Source organism: Lontra canadensis, unplaced genomic scaffold, assembly GCF_010015895.1.
Source record: "Lontra canadensis isolate GAN:19392208 unplaced genomic scaffold, GSC_riverotter_1.0 scaffold54, whole genome shotgun sequence".
In the NCBI taxonomy this organism is placed as follows: Eukaryota; Metazoa; Chordata; class Mammalia; order Carnivora; family Mustelidae; genus Lontra; species Lontra canadensis.
In genome coordinates, this window is record NW_022631048.1 from 4,677,139 (window position 1) to 4,697,246 (window position 20,108).

Below are 20,108 nucleotides of genomic sequence, written 5' to 3' on the forward strand. Positions count from 1 at the left end.
ATGAGGTAGTATCACACCATTGCTTTGATTTGCATTTCCCTGATGATGAGTGAGGTTGAGCATCTTTTCATGTGTCTGTTGGCCATCTGGATGTCTTCTTAAAAAAAAATGTCTATTCATGTCTTCTGCCCATTTCTTAACTGGATTTTTTTTTGGGGGGGGGGTGTTTCATTTGGTAAGTTCTTTATAGATTTTGAAAACTAACCCTTTATAAGATATGTCACTTGCAGATATCTTCTCCCGTTTCATGTGCTGCCTTTTAGTTTTGTTGATAAGCTTTTTATCTTGATGAAGTCCCAATAGTTCATTTTTGCTTTCATTTCCCTTGCCTCTGATGATGGGTCTGGTAAGAAGTTGCAATGGCCTAAGTCAAAAAAGTTGCCGCCTGTGTTCTTCTCTAGGATTTTGATGGTTTCCTATCTTATATTTAAGTCTCTAATCCATTTTCAATTTATTTTTGTGTATGGTGTAAGAAAGTGGTCCAGTTTCATCCTTCTGCATGTTGCTCTCCAGTTTTCCCAAAACCATTTTATTGAAGAGTGTCTTCCCCCCACCCCCCCACTGGTTATTTTTTCCTGCTTTGTCAAAGATAAGTTGACCATGTAGTTGTGGGTGCAATCCTGGTTTTTCTATTCTGTTCCACTGATCTGTGTGTTTGGTTTTGTGCCAGTATCATACTGTCTTGATGAGTATAGCTTTGTAATATAGCTTGAAGTCCAGAATCACGGTGTCTCCAGTTTTGCTTTTCTTTTTCAGGATTGCTTTGACTACTCAGGGTCTTTTGTGGTTCCATACAAATTTTAGGATTGTTTGCTTTAGCCCTATGAAAAATGCTGGTGGTATTTTGATAGGATTGCAATAAATGCGTTGATTGCTTTGGGTAGTATAGACATTTTAACAATGTTTGTTCTTCCAATCCGTGAGCATCAAATGCTTTTCCACTTCTTTGTGTTGTCTTCTATTTCTTTCTTAAGTATTCTGTAGTTTTCAGAGTGCATATCTTTTACTTTTTTAGTTAGATTTATTAGTAGGTATCTTATGGGTTTTGGTGCAATTATAAATGGGATCAGTTCCTTGATTTCTCTTTCTGCTGCTTCATTATTGGTGTACAGAAATGCAACAAATTTCTTAATTGATCATATATCCTGCAACTTTGCTGAATTCACGTATTAGTTCTAGCATTTGGGGGGGTGGATTGTTTCAGGTTTTCTACATAGAGTACTGTTGTCTGCAAATAGTGAAAGTTTGACTTCTCCCTTGACAGTTTTGTTGCCTTTATATCTTTTTGTTGTCTGATTGCTGAGGCTAAGACTTCCAGTACTGCATTAAATAGTTATGGTAAGAGTGGACATCTCTGTTTTATTCCTGACTGTAGAGGAAAAGCTCTTAGCTTTTCCCCTTTGAAGGTCATATTAGCCCTGGGTCTTTCACATATCACTATGATGTTGAAGTATGTTGCATCTATCCTTACGTTGTTGATTTCTTTGTTTTTATCTAGAATGGATACCGTATTTTGTCAAATGCTTTTCTGAGAGGATCATATGGCTCTTATCTCCCCTGACTTTTCTTACTTAAAGGCATTGGAATAATCTTATTCATAAGGAAAGCTAGTAGTGCCTGTTTAGAATGCCTCTTACCTAAAATTTCCTTCCACCCAGCTGTGCTTGAGCTGAAGCCATTGGCCCCTCCAAGCTGATGTCATGGCACCTACAAGCAGAGGAACTTAAATTGCACCAGCTCAGTGAGGTTGCCTAGCTCTATAGGCTCACTGCTTTATTCAGTGTTCCCTCCTAATCCCTAACCTACAGGCTAGAGCAGGACTGGGTCTGGACGTATATACCTAACAATGTGCAGATAACTTTGAGGTGCCTTGAAGAATACAGAACTGGGTTTTAGGATTGTCCACCAAGAGCTTAAAAGACAATCAACAGTCATGCAAAATCACTGCAAGGAAAGAATGACTTAGGAGGGAAATGGAAAGTATTGGTGTATCTAAAAGAAGAACATATCCACTAAAAAGTGAGCACCCAAGTGTCATCCAGGCGGTGGGAAGTCTTGACAAGTACAGTTCAATAGATAAAAAAGAGTAAATACAAATGACTAATTAAGATTTGATGAGGGGCATCTGGGTGGCTCAGTGGGTTAAGACCTGCCTTCAGCTTGGGTTGTGATCCCAGGGTCCTGGGATCGAGCCCCGCATTGAGCCCCACATCGGGCTCTCTGCTCAGCAGGGAGCTGCTTCCTCCTCTCTCTGCCTGCCTCTCTGCCTGCTTGTGATCTCTGTCTGTCAAATAAACCAATAAATAAAATCTTTAAAGAAAAAAAAGATTTGATGAGAAAATGCTTAATCTTACTACTAATCAAATACATGAAATAAAGATGAAATACTACTTAAACTTATACTTAATTGATAATACTTAATATTAACAAGGGCTACATTTCCTGATGAAAGTGTAAAGTGCTTTTTGAGAAGCATTTTGCCCACAAGAAAGGGGAATCCTTAAAATATTCACATCTTCTAAGGAATAATATTGCAGTACTCATATCTTGTGTGTCAAGAACTAATTGTGCTTTTAACTTGTGCTTGAACTCTGTAAATAAAAAAATGAAAGTATAAAAAATAAAGAAAAAGAAAGCAAGCTTTCTATGTATTGTAAAATTTACAGATAACAGAAATCCCAAAGTAACAGTGGAGAACAACAGAAATGTTTTCTGCAAGGGAGGCTCCAAAATATAGTGCTTTAGCTGGACGTTACCATTGAAAATAAAATAGAGACTTTTGTATTAAGGAGGAAAAGGAGAATGGATGTTGGATAGATAACCAGCAAGTTTTACTCCATTATCCTAAAAAACAAACTTGAACCTCAACAGAATTTTCAAAAAGTCATTCATTTTTAGAGAAGAGCCCAAATTTTCAAAATTACATGAATACCTACTTCAAGGTCCAGTCAAGTCAATGATTCCATAAAACAACGAATATTACCAACAAAGGTTTGATAGTTGAACCTGTTTAATGTTAATTTTTAAAAATGCAGTTTTATTACATTATTATTTTACTACATATAGTATTAAGCTTATACTCCCACATATGCATAAAAACAAAGAAGATTTTTTTATACCTTTCATTGTCCATATTTTCCATAATGAGCATATCTAAAATGCAAGCTAAGAAAATTATAGCAATTATTTTTTGAAACACTGAGGCTGATGACGGATTCCCAGACTTGAGAAACAGGATCTCAAATTTGAGATTTCTCATGTTGTTCCAAACAAAATTAAGTAAGGGGCTAAGATATAGCCTGGCAAATTTTTCAAATTTAAAAGAAAAATCCTACAAACAGTAAATTGGGAAAAACAAGTCACCTTCAAATGAACTACACCCACGTTGGCCACAGATTTTGTCTTTAGTCATCTTGCATTATTTGCACTCTAAGATCTTTATTTGCTTATCCAGTACTTTTATGAAGTAGGTACTGTTGTTAGTTCTGTTTATTTTACAGGAAACATGAGGTAAGGGAGGTTAAGGGGCTTGCTTGTTGTCTCACAGATTGTTAGGAATGGAGCCAAAAGGCAAACCCAGGCCGTGTGGGCCCCCATGGCCATATCTTTCCTACTTACATAGAAAGGACTTTGAAGAAAAACAAACCATGAGGCAAATAGGTTATCATTGATGGGTATCACGGTTTAGAAAATATGCCTCCCATCCGTGTATTTCAGTAACTTCTCAAAGTCGTCCTCCAAGTTGCTAAGATAGTAATCACAGTGAATTCAATAACCAAAAATTACAGAACAGGCTGGTGGTAGGCATTACACCAGCTAGAATCCCAGAAGTAAGGGTTTATTACAAATAACTTTTTTTTTTTTAATGAATGGTTGCTGTTTTAATCCACTAAGTTTTTTCTTTTAAGATTTTATTTATTTATTTGACAGAGAGAGATCACAAGCAGGCAGAGAGAGAGGGGGAAGCAGGCTCCCCGCCGAGCAGAGAGCCTGATGCGGGGGTTTGATGAATGCAGAGAAGTTGAAATAATGGATTTCACTTGGGTACAAAGAGAAAATTTTGAGGACACCTTTTTAGAGAGATGTCAGACCTGTCCACAAAGCCATATGTCGAATGCTTATCAGCAGATGAGACCTGCTTGGCTAATGGGAGGAATTACGGGGCATTTTCTGGGGGGTGTCCCTCTGGAGATGGTTCTCTCTTCTGGATCATACCCTAGTTCTCAGTACCATTTGATTTTTATTTTTCAGCTGAAACTAAGATCTGCTTCAAATACTACCACGGTGTGAGCGGAGCCTTGCGAGCCACCACCCCCAGTGTCACAGTCAAAAACTCCGCAGCTCCCGTAAGTCCCATTTCTTCCTCTTTGGTCAGAGCTAATCTTGGTGCTTCTTTGCTTTCTCCCACTTCGTGTGTGTGTGTGTGTGTGTGTGTGTGTGTGTGTGTGTGTTTATATACACATATGGGCATATAGTGATAGATTTTAAGTAGACAGAATAGTGAGGAGGAAGGAGATCCAAAGGCAAACTTATTAAAATCATACCACTTTTTGTTTGTGAAATGTTAAGCTTTAATAGTGAAATGTTTGTAATAGATTCATGCTTCACAGTTGTGAAGAACAAGTGTTTCTCTGGTGTGCATTTTTAAAAATTCCTTGGTTTTTAAGGATTTATATTTCCATATATTTTAATTTCTTTTTAAGCTTATAAAGAAATTTATGGAATAGAAATTTATAATCTCAGACTGATTTTATAAATTTATATAATTTATAAAATTATAAAATGGTAGGCCTAGGAAAGACTAGAATCACTGGTCCTTTTTTCCTTTATATGAATGAGGAAACTGCCCGACATGCCTAAGTAATGGACCTAAGCTCACAGTTGCAGATCAGAGATTTAGGTCACGTCTTTTGTTTGTTGTTGTCTGGTTTTGCTCAGTACTCCAGTAACAAGTGCTGCCTTTTCCTAAATTACAGTCTAGTTTGCATCTTCCTGGTGTTGCTTACCTTTGTTCTCAATGTGTCTGATTAGCTGAAATCTACCTTCAGGTGGCATTCCATGTCCTTTTCACATAAGATAAAGATTAGTCAGTGGGGGAGGCTGACCAAAAACCAGTGAGGACTTTGTCAGGGTGGCGTGTAAGTAAAAAAGATTTGGTTTCCCCTATGTAAAAAGAGAACCTGGGTAGCTCAGTCAGTTAGGCATCGGACTCTTGATTTTAGCTCAGGTCTTGATCTTAGGGTTGTGAGTTCAAGCCCCACAGTGGGCTCCAGTGTGAGAACTTGAAGTGAAATATGAATGATTTGGAAAGACCTTTGCCTCTAAAAGACACGGTTTTGCTGTTTCATAAGTCAGTCCTTCAAGGTGTGGAAGATGAGTGACTTGAGTCCTTGGTGGTATAACCAAGGTAGGCAGGGCCTGGGACCACAGTCTGGGCTGCCTCGATCCAGAGAATTGGTGCAGAACTGGATGCTGGCTGGAGAGGGCGTCCCAGGGCTCCCTGCCGGATGACATACGGCGGGCAGCAGGGGAGGAGAGAGAGAGGGACCATCTGTACTTCTCACTGGCTGTACCATTTTCTCCTACACTAGCCAGCCAGATTGGAAGGTGATGGCTGTCATTTTACTGGATAGGACAGGAATGAAAGTGTTTTGGGGAAGTATTCCCAGAATGCCAGATACCCCCCTTGATGGGCCCAACACGCGTGGGAAAGTATCAAAAGAGGGTGCCTAGAAAGGCCAAAGAGGCTTTGATGGAAGTGGCCAGTTGTTCAGGCAGGAGGGTCAGCTCAGCGGAGTCGGCCAAGCTGCAGCTGGGGCTGAACTGACCAGAGGCAAGGCGGACAAAGCATGGAGGCCCTGAGCACACAGCAGACAAGGAAGAAAGGAGCCCGGAAGTGGAGGCAACTGACGCAGGAAAACCCTTCCGGGCGCAGGCACAGCATGTCACGCAATGAGGCAGCTTCTCTCTAGACACACTGACTTCTCAGCCAGAAGGGGCTTTGCTCAATGATGGACGAGCCTTTTTGGCTCAAGGCTGGAATGAGTGGTGCCATGAGGGAGCTTGGGCAGCCCTGGAATCTTTAGGATTCCTTTTTGGAGAAGGCTCTCTGGAACATGTGGCTTCTCTGAACTCAGCCTCCTGGGGACTCCAGATGTCATCTCCTTCTCAAGACCAATGCAAGACACATGATCACAGGAATGCAGGTGTACAGTTCAAGCCTAAAAGAAAATAAGGTGCCAGCTCCCTGGAAACTGCCTGAATTGCACAGTGGACAGGCTTTACCAAGTGGGATAAACTCTCAACAAACAGGCTTTCCAGGGGCTGCTGACGAGAAACAGGCTGAGGAGAGAAACAGCTTCAGCCTATTATTTGACAGGAAGTAGAGGAGACAGCATTGAATCTGAGTCAGCCTTGACCTCATCTTTGTTACTCCTCTTGTGTTACCATTGCTTGTACTCAGACATCTTGAAATGTGTTGACATGTTGCCGTCATCCTGATGATTATCTCCATAATGATTTTCTCACATAAATCAGTTGGGTCGACAACTTTTGTTTCTCTTCTTAATCCCACGCACGTGAGCCCCAGATCATAAGGTCAAATGATACCAGGAACAGAGTCGTCTACCCTCTGCCATGTTGGAGTCATTTGCAGAGGGAGCATGCATTTTCCTGGAGACAGTATTTTAATATGCATTTGGGTTTTATAATAGTTAAACTACTGGCTCTTACAGCATGGTGCACTCTTCAGAGGAGTTTCACTTGCCTAATTTTAGTTGGTTCACAGCACATCTGTGAGATAGGCAGGAAGTACCATTTTGGTTACAGGACCATTTGGCTATCTGGTGATGGAGCTGAAACAAATCTCGGTTTTGTTTCTGAAATAATCTAGCAGCATCTGGTCTAAGGACTTACGCAAACTTTTTCTAAGGGGAAATGCTATTCAAGTTTTCCAAAATCAATTTGCCAATAAACTCTGAGTATCCATTTTCCAATGAGGGATTTCTGGTGCTGGCGCTAATCTCTTCTGAAAAGATGGCTGCCAACGGCCATTATGTCATGCCCCAAGGATCAATGAGTTAGTTTGTGGCAATAATCTAAAAGTATAATTTTTTGAAAAGGGGGAAAAGATGCCAAATGCCCCCTTAGTATATAATCAGCACTTCAATATTTTGAGCACAGCAGATTCTCAGTCTGTTTTAGTTCCTTATCTCATTTCCTCATTCCATCTTATCCTTTGCCTTTGTCCTACTGACAGTCATTGAGGTCCCAGTGGGGGGTGGGGAAAGATGTCACCTATCCTTATCTTTCCAAGGCTCTCATCTGTTTATTATTCTTAATTATGTGTCAGAAACTATGATGAGTAAGGGGTATGGGAGTAAATGAAATACAAATCCCGGCATTGAGAACTCATGGTTATTCTGTTGTGAATTATAAATACTCTTTGAAGTGTCTGGTGCTGGGCTGTGAAAATCCATTGGGCTGGTGTAAGCCATGAGGTGGTGCCTGCAGCAGTTGGGAAGGCCTTGGGAGGAGGTGGTGTGTGGGCAGCGTGGAAGGGAGTTGCGAGGCCCTGGAGGAAGGTAAGGCACTGGCAGAAGGATGGCAAGTGCAGAGGTGTGGGGCTGTGAAGTACCACTGGCGTGACAGAGAAGGAGACCTACATTGTGTTAGAGCTAAACAATATACGACTTTTTACTTAGTTTTTTCCCATATATCACCCCGTACTTTGTTTTTCATACTGTTTGCATCTTATTGGGAGCACTTAGCATATATTTTATATTTTACTTATATTTTCTGTAGAAAATCATGTTTAAAATAAGCTCTTTCTCTCAGTATTTTTGCTTCCTTTTCCTGTGCATTATAGTCCCTCTTATAAGCCTTATGGTATTTTTTTTTCCTCTCCCTATTCATACACCGAAGGACAGAAATCTCCCCAATTTGCCAAAAGACGGAGACGGTAAATTGTTCTCTGCTCGGCACACTGAATTTTCCGGCTTTCCCTTCAGGTCCATGCTTCCACGCAGGTTTTCCATCTGCCCTTCCCTTTTTGTGTACCAAGCGGCGTCCTCCAGTGGGATCTACTAGTGGGCTCAGGAGAGAGCTCTCCATCCACCTGCTGGGTTCTCTATGGGGCAAGAGATTCAGATGCAACATGCCCCTGTTCTCAGTGTATGCCCTGCACACCTGCTTTCCAGGTCCGTCCCTGAGGAGCCCTCACTGCACAGTGCAGTGATCACCATGTGCTCCCTCATCCCCAGATGCGACAAGGCCTGGGGACTGTAGCCTCTGGATACAGAAAATAGGCGGTTGTTGGAGACATCTGTGGCAGGATGGGGAAGCAGGGTCCAGGGAGTGGGGAAGGGCCACCGCAGAAAGGGGTCAGCAGGGGATGTTCGTTCCTGCTGTATCTGGGGCCTGCTCTAGCTGGTTCCCCAGATTTCCATTTAGACAGGATTATATTCCTCCTCAGTCTTCCTCAAGATTTTAATTTATGGAAATCTCATCAGAATTTTGTTATTCTGGATTGTTTTTAATCCCTAACTCACATTGCTCTTGTCTGGCTACCTATTAGTATCTTCTGGCCTTCTCAGTGAGAAATTGGAAGTGAACATACCCGTTTCTGCTCCTTCTTCTACCACTTTGATCCAGTGTCTCTGCAGCCAAGCTTTCGGTAATAATTGAACAGCAGAAAGTTCAAAGCAAAGTTTTCTGCCAGAACTCAAGATAATCTTTCTGTCAGTTCATGTTCACACATTCATTTGCTTTGTCAGACCACCCAGCAGAGATAGAGGTCACATTCTCCTATTTCAAAACAAAACAAAACAAAACTGAATAGGCCATTTGTCTAGAAATGTAGGCTGTTATTACTCTAAAATAAGATCAGGTTCATGGAGTACCCGGGTGACTCAGTCAGTTAAGTGGCCGACTCTTGGTTTTGGCTGAGGTCATGATCTCAGGGTCCTGAGATCGATCCCCCATCAGGCTCCAAACTCTGGAACCTGGATATGTGGAGTCTGCTTGTCTCTCTCCCCGACCCTTCCCTGCTGCCCTTCTCCCTACTGATGCTCTCTCTGTCTCTCTAAAATAAAATATTTAAAAAAATAAAATAAAATAAGATCAGGTTAAGGTTTTCTTTGCAGTCTGGGTCTCCTGCAATGGCCATTGAACAAATAGTTGAAAAATAGCCCCCAAACTCCAAGTCAGTAAGATTTTTTCTAGTAATATTTGTCTTGGGAGTTTTAAAGCAGATTTTTCAGAAAAAAAAATATTTTAAATCATTAAAAATAACTATAGAATAGCTACCTTAAAGTTACAAACCGCCTGGAAAACACTCTGGCCAAATTAGTTGCAAAATTAACTCACAGGCAAGTGACTGATGGGAGCAACTATCAAACAGAATTGTTAGACATGGACCGATCATTTGATCAGCTTCATTAAAGAGGGTAAAATGATCTTGTGGTTTATTATTGGGAGAGATGAAGTGGCAAGACTAGTTGCTGAATGAAGTCCTTCTTGATAAGCTTCCATGGCAATGTATCATCAGTTTGGGGGTGAAGGTCTTCCAGTTTACCAAAGGGTCCCCTTCATCCTGTGTGTCCACAGGGAGTCTCAGCTTCAGCCCCCATCTGTCATGAAGTAGTTCCAAAATTAAAGGAGGAGTAAGAGTTCATCCCTCTTGTTAAGTGGGATGGATGGCACCGCGATGCTGGCGTGACCTTAGCATTGGATCCACGAGAGACTCGGCACAGGCAGCCTTGAGCAGACCTTGGGATGGCAGCGCTTCCCAAAGGGCTTCTTTTTCATAATTTTAGTTCTTTACGTGAGTCATGCTGTGTAAAGAATTGCCTCTACACAGTGGAAGAAGGACTTGAGGAAAGTTCAGAGCCCTTTTCCTTAAATCATAAGAAAACTGGGTCTTGAAAGGTTTTAGTCAGAATTGAGCCTTTTGCGATCTCCCCAGACTTGTGCCCTACAATCATATCCCTCAGTCTGCCCTCTTTTCCCATTCTGACTCTAGAAACCTGGCCCCATGACATTTTGGGAAGGTGACATGATGTTTATTTTATAATTGGATGTGGATTTTATAATAGCCATAGGAGTCATTTGTGAATTAATTCTGTTTTGTCTGTTTTCTTACTAACACATCCATAATTCGTTTTTGTAGCTTGTCACCAGTACCTATCCAACAAGGCATTAGAAAAGAACTTCATCAAAAATCCTATGTTGACATGAAATTCTGAGGCTTAGTCCCTAATATTCTGAAAATCAGATTCTTAATGAAATAATCTCAGGTACGCTAGAAGGGCAAGAAGTCTGACATGATTAGACTGTACATTATTCTAATTTTTCATTTCTTTCCTTTGTATCTATGCCTCTTAGCCTTTCTTTCAGAGAGAACTTAAGAAAACGTTTTGATTTGTAGAAGCCATAAACCAAATGCTACAAATAAAACACAACAAATGTAAACTTGAATGCTCCTCCTAAAACTTCTTGCATGATTTATTTACATGCAAAGGATCTGTGTTATCCATTTACTAGCAAGCTATAGGATGATTTTATAAGGGGGTATTTTACAAGATCTCCTGACTGTTGTGACTTTAAAGTCTGTCTCCATTCCACAAAGTCTAGGGTGCACTGGGAAAGGAGTTTCTCAGAGGAATAGGGAGAAGTTGGTGGTTTATGTTTTTTTTTTTTTAACCTTTTCATCCCCTGAACCAATTTTATGGTTATTGACATAACATATCATTTCTTGTATTTGAGAATCTGTAGCCACGTTTTGTCCCACTCCTAACCTGGCAAATTGTTTTATGGTGCTCAGAGCTTCTTGCCTCTAATCCTCTTTCCCCAGAAACCACTCCCACCTCTTCAGCAGCAACCCTCTCCCATATATGCAGCACTCTGGTTCCCCCACCTTGGAGTTCTGCTGAGAACATAGTTATTCTGTACACCTTTGTGTAGCCTACAGCTTCCATAATTCATTTATTCAGTTATTTCTTTATTAGTGAGCTCTTCTGTGTTGACCACTAGTCATCCAAAACTGAACAGAATAAATGCCCATCCTCTTGAAGCCACCTGCCTGGGATGGGTTGAGTAGTGCAGAGACAGACAAGAGAAGAGGCAATAACAAAGGACTATTCTAAGTGCTGTGGGAATGGACACATGGGGCACTGTGGGAGGACCAAAGATGAGCATGCCCAGAACATGATGGAAGGCTTTCTAAGTGGAAAAGACCAAATCATGGCTGGGATTTGATCAAGCCCTTTATTTATTTATTTTTTTTCTACATTGTTTTGCCCATGTGTAGAGGAGCGTTATTCATATGCATATCTTCAGCAAAAGTCCCTTGAGGTTTTGATTAGACTAAAGCAGGGGAACATGTAGACATTTGTATTTTGGCTAACACATCGGATGGATTCATTCTTGTCAAACAGAAATAAGAGGAAAGGAAATCACAACCACACCAAACATCCTCTTCTAGAGAATTTATGCAGGTCCTGCCCAAAGTCAGACCTCTTAAAAAGGTACCCTGAAAGTTTGGATTCCATTGTGGCTCAACATTAAGAAATTTGTTCTATTTCAGTGGAAGAGGTTTAGAGCTTATTCTAAAGTGGAATTTTGGGGTCTTGAGTCTGGAGGTGTTTCCTGATAAGGTTCTTCTACCAGCTTTGTTTTGGCATAGGGGTGATTTACATCCTTCCTTCCTGGGGTGTAGGAAGCAAGTGCCAAATAACATTCTCTGCATTTTTCCATAGAAACCACATTTGAAAATACCTAGACACATATCACTCATGGGAAGTGGAGATCCTCTCTGTGTTTGTAAAAGCCGTGTTCTTATACTGGAGTTGGGATGTCTGTGAAGCTCTGATATTATATGGATGTGTTCATGCATGTCCTAGGGGTGGATCCCAGGCATTCATCAGATTCTGAACAGGGTTCATCATCCCAAAAAGCTCATCACTGTTAGAGAAAACACTCTTTGATGATATAGAGACCTAATTTGTGAGCCTTTGTACTTTTAAAAGTCTACCTTTGCCTTTATTGGAGTAAACACCCTAGTCTTTGGCAACCCTCTGTAAAGCCAAGAATGTTCTTAATGAAAGGAAACACATAGTAAATACCTAGATAAGAGACACAAATCTAGAAAAGAGATGAATCTAGACATGAATGTACCCCATGATCCTGATATAGGAGGACATGAAAATTAAATGAAGGCCTCTTAAACAGAAATCTTTTGTTTTTCTTTTGCAGCAGGATACAAATGTTGATGTCCAGGGATTAGAGGCAGGGAGCTTGGCACAGAGTAGACAAACTAAAAAGTATTTATTCTTCCTAAAACAAAGCAAAATGAATTCATAGGTAAGGTGTTTCAAATGATTGAGGTATAAGTAAGTCAGATACAGTTTAAACATTCTAGAGCAAAAAGAAAGAAAAAAGCTTCTAAATAATTTTCCTTACCCACCATAACACTGAAACCAGAACTGTCAAAAAGAGCACTAAATAGAAAACCATAGGTCAGTCTTACTGATGAATATAAATATAAAATCCTTAAGTTAAATATTGGCAAATAGATTTCAAAAGTATTATTAAAATAAAGAATTATACCCAAGTTGTAAAGTTGCCTCAGTGTTATTATACTATGTGAACAGAAAACCACATCATCCTCTCTATAGATAAAAAAAAAAAGCATCTGACATTTCTTTCTCTTAGTGATGCTTGTACTTTCAGAACAATGCTAAGTAATAGTGGTATTACTAGAGGTATTAATAGCAATCTCTTTGTCTTGTTCTCAACTTTAATGAAACCATTTCTAGTGGTTCCCCAGAAAACATAGGCAAGAAATGAAGATTCAATATTGGAAAGAGAAACGAAATTATCATCACTTATAAATGACTTGACTGTATTATGTAAAATAATTGATTGAGACTCTTAGAAACAATAAATTATCTCTAATATATAAGAATTAATAGCTCTACTATAAGCAAAGAAAAACCAATCAGAAAACATAATGGAAAAAAAGGTTTTCATTTTAGATTAACAACAACAACAACAACAACAAAAAAAAATATATATATATATATATATCTCAATAAGCAATGTGCAAGACCATGATCTCGAAGAGTTATCTGCACTCAAATGTTCACTGCATCATTATTCACAATAGCCAAGATATGGAAGCAACCTAATTGTCTATCAATAGATAAATGGATGAAGATTATATGAGATAGATAGATAGATAGATAGATAGATAGATAGATGAATATTATTAAGACATGAGAAAAAGAAAATCCTGCCATTTTTGAGAACATAGATGGACCTCAAAGTCATCATGCTAGAAAAATGAGCCAGAAAAGAAAGACAAATGCTGTATGATTTCATATGTGGGATCTAAAAAGGCTGAACTCACATGATGTTATATGTCAATTATATCTCAGTGAAAGTGGAAAAAATGTGCATGACCAATTTAGTTTTTATTTTTTTAAAGACTGTATTTATTTGAGATAGAGCAAGAGAGAGTGAGAGAGAGAGCATGAGTGTAGGTGGGAAGAGGCAGAGGGAGAGGGAGAAGCAGGCTCTCCACTGAGCAGGGAGCCCAATGCAGGACTCAACCCCAGGGTGACCTGACCTGAAGGCAGACACTTAACCAACTGAGCCACCCAGGCACTCCTGTACAAGACCAATTTAATGAAAAATTTAGAACTATTGAAGGATAATGGAAGATTTAAATATATGCAAAGATGAACTGTGTCCTTGTTTCAGAAGCAGCATTTAACCTATATAAATTCCCTGTAAATTAATTTAAAATTCAACACAACTGCAATTAAAATATAAATAAGATGCTTTTGATAGCAAAGTAACCCTAGCTTCATCAGACCCAATATGTGAGAAAAATTATAATGGTTTTGGGAAATGAAAATAATAAGGAAAGACTAGCCTGCCAGGAATTAAAACGGGCTGTGAAGCTATAATAATTAAAATTGTTAATGAAGAAAGAGACTAATAGAACAATGGAAGAGAAGAGAGTAAGAAAATAGACCCCAGGATATTGGGAACCTTAATTAATAGTTAAGGTTATATTTAAAATCAGTGTGGGAAAGAGAGATTTTACCATATTGGTATTATGGCAACTAAACAAACTATTGAAAAAAATATATATATATATGCATCAAACCCTCTTATTATTCCTAATTCATTATGTACAAATGATAGATATTTTCAATACTTAAAAAACTTAAAAATTCTAGTAAAAAAAGGCATGCATAATTTGAAGTCTTGGAGAGGAATAGTTCTTTATAATCAGAACACAAAGCCTAAGACCATAAATGAAAAGTAGCAATAAATTGTATTCGGTACATTTAAAAAATCTGAATGGAAAAAAATTCTAAAAAGTAAAAAAGTAGAAAACAAAAAGAAGAAATTGATTTAAAAAAATCAGGCAAAAAGCTAACTTCTTTAATTTACATAGAACTCATTTATATTGTTTAAAGAAAAGAAACCATTTTAGAAACAGGCAAAGAGCCTGAAGTCCATTTTTAGGGGAAAAAAGTACAATCACCAGTAAGCACATAAAAAGATGCTCCATCAAAACAATGTAAAGACAACCACACTGGGAGAAAATATTTGGAAAAGATTTATCTGACAAGGGACTGTTATGCAAAATACACAAAGAACTCTTAAAATCAGCAATAAGAAAATGAGCAGCCCAATTTAAAAATGAGCAAAAGATCTGAAGAGACACCAGACCAAAGAAGACACACAGATGGCAAATATATACAAGAAAAAATGCTCCACATCATATGTCAAGAGGGAAATGCAAATTAAAATAAGATCACTACACTCCTCTTAGAGTGCCTAAAATCCAGACAACACTGCCAACAGACAAGGATGTGGAGCAACAGGAATGCTCATTCATTGCTGGTGGGAGTGCCAAATGATACGGACAGTTTGGAAGACAGTTTGGTAGTTCCGTACAAACCCAAACAAACTCTTATTATATGATCCAGTGATCATACTCTGTAGTGTTTAAAGTTGAAAATTTAAGTCCATACAAAAACCTACACCCAGATGTTTATAGCAGCTTTCTTCATAATTGCCAAAACTTGGAAGCAATGATGATTTATTTCATTAGGTGCATGGATAAATAAACTATGGTACATCCAGATCATAGAATATTATTACAAGCTATCAAGCTATGGAAAGACATGGAGGAATCTTAAATGCATATTGCTAAGTGAAAGGAGCCAATCTGTAAATGTTATGTACTGGAGGATTCCAAATATATGACATTCTGGAAAAAGCAAAACCAGGGAGACAGTAAAAAGATGAGTCATTACCAGGGGTTGTGGGAAGGTTAGGTTGAACAAGAAGGGCCCAGCGAATTTTGAGGGCAGTGAAACTATTCCATATGATACTATAATGGTGGATGCATGTATGTTATTATACATTCGTTCAAACCCACAAAATGTTACAACACCAAGAGTGAGCCCCAGTGTGAACCAGGGACTTTCAGTGAAAATGATGGGGAAGCACGTAGATTCATACATTGCAACAAAGATGGAAGATGTTGGTGATGGTGGAGGCTATGTATGTGTAGGAGCAGGGGGTTTATGAGACCTCTCTGTACTTTCTGCTTAGGTTTCCTGTTAACCTAAAACTGCTCTTAAAGAAAAATAAAGTCAATTTAAAAAAGAGAGATGCTCTAATCAGAAAGCAAATATGAAACAACATTGTATCTTTGAAATTTGGTAAGAGAATGGCTTTGTAAGAAATGACAGCTGTGGGGCGCCTGGGTAGCTCAGTGGTTTAAAGCCTCTGCCTTCAGCTCAGGTCATGATCTCAGGGTCCTGGGATCGAGCCCCGCATCGGGCTCTCTGCTCAGCAGCGAGCCTGCTTCCTCCTCTCTCCCTCTCTGCCTGCCTCTCTGCCTACTTATGATCTCTGTCAAATAAATAAATAAAATCTTAAAAAAAAAAAGAAAGAAAGAAATGACAGCTATAAGGTAATGGGGCATCTTTAAACAGCCTTTAAAACCTAAAGGCTACAGGAAATCACTGAATTAGAAGACTACCTAAGAAAGTTCACCTAGAACTGCGTGGAAATAAGAAACAAAAATAAAGAAAGAATAAAGAGGATCTAGAGATCAAATCTAGGGACAATAGGATTTAAAAAAAGCATTGCCAATGAAATAAAAGATAAAAGCCTTTTCTGATCTCAAAAAATATATACTTTAGAATAAACATTGAAAATCCTAATCATATTTAAGATATCTGAATTTCATAGTAAAATACATATATATGTTCATGGTAGAAAATTTAGTAAGCACATAAATAAGAAGGAAAAATGATAACCTGACATGCAGCAAGCCTGTGGAACAATATCTGGAAGAATTTTCAAACTGAAGAATCCTATAAACAAGCAGGAGAAACTTCCAGGAAACTTGGAAAAAAACAAAACCCAAGAAACTTTGAATGTTCCTCCACAGCACTAAAGATATACAGATGGCATGGAACTCATGGTGGCACTAAAGGTGGCAAGATGAGTATTTAAAGGAAACATTTTGTTTTCTACTGTCTCAGCTGTCAAAGATATGTGAGGACAAGGGAAGATGGATATTCTCAAGCATATAAGAATATAGAAATTGCCCACACATCAAAGATACAATCCCAAGTCTGAGAAAATTGTGGTTGAAAGTGAGTAAGGAAACTAATTAGCTATAAAATGATAGGCACAATAATTGTGAGGATACATTATTATTTTATTATTCAAATATATATTGTGTGATTTATTGCATAAATGGGTTGAACAAAAAGTAGTTAAACTTAACAATCAAAAAGGCACTCTTGAAAACTCTCTTTTTAAAGATTTTATTTATTTATTTGAAAGAGAGAGTGAACGTGAAAAGGAGCAGAAGCAGAGGGAGAGGCTGAAGCAGACTCCCTGCTGAGCAGGGGCCCTGATGTGGAACTTGAGCCCAGGACCCTGGGATCATGACCTGAGTTGAAGGCAGATGCTTAATCAACTGAGCCATCCAGGTGCCCTTAAAAACTCTTTAAAACAAACAAACAACCCCTCAGTATCAAGACTTGCTATGGTAAGGAATACTTGTTTAAACCAAATAGTGAGTGTCATACCTGTTGAGGCCCAGAGGGACTTCAGTGGGGCCTTTAGCCACCACAAACCTCTCAAGGGCAGGTGTCCCCAGTAGGCAGCTTGTACCGATAGATCTGATCTATTAATGTTGAAAATGAAGGTTTGCATGTTGAATCCATTGAAGTATGCCTCTATATGTCAATAAGCTTCACTTCTATTCCTGACCACCAAAGAGGACTAACATGGTGACTGTATTAGCGGGCAGGGCTGCCATAACAAATGCCACAGATGGCATGGTTTAAACAACAGACATTTATTTTCTCTCTTCTAGCTTTCTGAAGGCTAGACATCCTAGAGCAAGGTGTTGGCAGGATGGGTTTCTCCTGAAGCCTCTCTTTATGGCTTGCAGATGGCCTCCTCCTCCCTGTGTCCTCCTCACTGGCATTTTCTCTCTGCACATGCATTTCTGGTGTCTCTTCCTCTTCTTATAAAGATACCAGTCTGATTGAGTTAAGGATCTGCCCTAAAGACTTCATTTAACCTTAATTACTTCTTTGAAGGCTCTGTCACCAAATATAGTTACATTAGGACTTATGAACATATGAATTTTGTGAGACATAAGTCCGTTTCCTTGGGCTGACTTGACAAAGTGTACTCTAGCTGTCTGTCGTATAGCGCCTGTGCTCCAGGAGAATTCATACAGCTAGCTCACTATCCACCACTGTTGTACATAATATATATTTTATATATTTATATAAATACATATTGTCACATAAGTATATAATTGTATATTTAATATATATTAAAATGTAAGGATTTCAGTCTGATTTTCTGGGACTCTATAATGAAACAACACAAGAGAAGAATGCTGATCTGATATAGAAATACAGATTCAGATGTAGATGTAGATATAAATATAGATATACATATATATGCATATATATATATCAATTTTTCTTTTCCTATTTACATGAGCTTGATCATCTTTCCACAATCCATCAAACCAAATATATACTCATACATTACAACACTTAGCCATGAAACACTAGAAGTTTGTGTAATTTTTAGAAAGTTTTTTTTTTTTAAGATTTTATTAATTTATTTGATAGAGAGAGATCACAAGTAGGCAGAGAGGCAGGCAGAGAGAGAGAAAGGGAAACAAGCTCCCCGCTGAGCAGAGAGCCCTATGCGGGGCTCGATCCCAGGACCCTGAGATCATGACCTGAGCTGAAGGCAGAGGCCTAACCCACTGAGCCACCCAGGTGCCCCTTTAGAAGTTTTTAATATCAAAATTAGGAGACCTCAGTTTTGAACGGTCCCAGGAATTCAGCTAAACAGCTATTAAATCATTCTGAACACCTGTGAACTCAACCACAGATCTAAGAAAAAGAAAACCTATAACTGTACAAATAGAAAAGCAACCACTTTCTCCACCAATGACAAGACAGAAAAACTCACCTCAAAAAAGAGAATAAGAGGCAGTACTGACTGCCAGGGACCTAATCAATATGAATATAAGTAAGATGTTGGAACTAGAGTTCAGAATAACGATTATAAAGATACTAGCTAGACTTGAAAAACTGTAGAAGGCATTGGAGAATCCCTTTCTGGAGAAAGAAAAGAACTAAAATCTAATCAAGTCTAAATCAAAAAAAGCTATTAATGAGATATAATAAAAATGGAAGCTCTAACTGCTAGGATAAATGAGGCAGAAGAGAGAATTAGTGATACAGAAGACAGAAAACTGAGAAAAGAGAGATAAATAACTACTGGATCATGAGGGGAGAATTCGAGAGATAAGTGATACCACTAAGTGAAACAATATTAGAATAATTGGGATCCCAGAAGAAGAGGAAAGAGAGAGAGGGACAGAAGGTATATTGGAGCAAATTATAGAAGAGAACTTTCCTAATCTGAGGAAGGAAACAGGCATTCAAGTAAAGGAGGCACAGAGAACACCCTCAAAATCAATAAAAATGGGTCAATACCCCAACATATAATAGCGAAGTTTGCAAACTTCAGAGACAAAAAGAAAATTCTGAAAGCAAATGGGACAAGAGGTCCAAAACCTACAACAGTAGAAAATTAGACTGGCAGAATACCTATCCACAGAGATCTGTCAGGCCAGAAAGGACCGGTATGATATATTCAGGGACTAAATGAGAAAAACGTGCAGCTAAGAAAATGTTATCCAGCAAGGATGTCATTCAAAATAGGAGGAGAGATTTAAAAAAGAAAGAAAAATTCCAGGACAAACAGACACTAAAAGAAATTGTGATCATTAAACCAGCCCTGCAAGAAATATTAAAAGGGATCCTTTAAGCAAGGAGAGAGCCCAAAAGTAACATAAACCAGAAAGGAACAGAGACAATCTACAGAAACAGGTACTTTACAGGCAGTACAGTGGCACTAAATTCCTGTCTTTCAGTAGTTACTCTAAATGTAAATGGGCTAAGTGCCCAAACAGCAGGTATCAGATTGGATGAAAAAGCAAGACCCATCAATGTGCTGTCTGCAAGAGACTCATTTTGGATGCAAAGACACCTCCAGATTGAAAGTGAGGTGGTGGAAGACCATTTATCATGCTAATGGACATCAAAAGAATGCTGGGGTAGCAATCCTTCTCTCAGTCAAATTAGGTGTTAAACCAAAGACTGTAATAAAAGAGGAGGAAGGACACTATGTCATTCCTAAAAATTATGTCCAGCAAGAAGATCTAACAATTGGAAATATTTATGCCACTAACATAGGAGTAACCAATTATATAAACCAATTAATAACCAAATTAAAGAAACATACTGATAATAAAACAGTAATAGTAGGGGACTTTAACACTCTGCAAAGGACAGATCATCTAAGCAGAAGATCAAGGAAACAAGAGCTTTGAATGACACACTGGACAAGATGGACTTCAAGATATATTCAGAGCATTCCATCCTAAAGCAACAGAATGTATTATTCTTGATTGCATATGGAACATTCTCCAGAATAGATCACAAATGAGGTAAAAAATCAGG

At 38.7% G+C, this 20,108-nt stretch overlaps 1 protein-coding gene across 6 annotated transcripts in view; it reads left to right on the top strand.

The window, feature by feature from the left end:
* HECW1 (HECT, C2 and WW domain containing E3 ubiquitin protein ligase 1) overlaps positions 1-20,108 on the top strand; it is a 460,030-nt gene that overhangs the window by 260,447 nt on the left and 179,475 nt on the right. For all 6 annotated transcript variants that reach the window (XM_032874976.1, XM_032874979.1, XM_032874977.1 and 3 more), the window contains one exon: positions 4,252-4,346. In XM_032874976.1, coding sequence (XP_032730867.1) covers positions 4,252-4,346 — 95 coding nt within the window. The remainder of the gene's footprint in view (positions 1-4,251; positions 4,347-20,108) is intronic.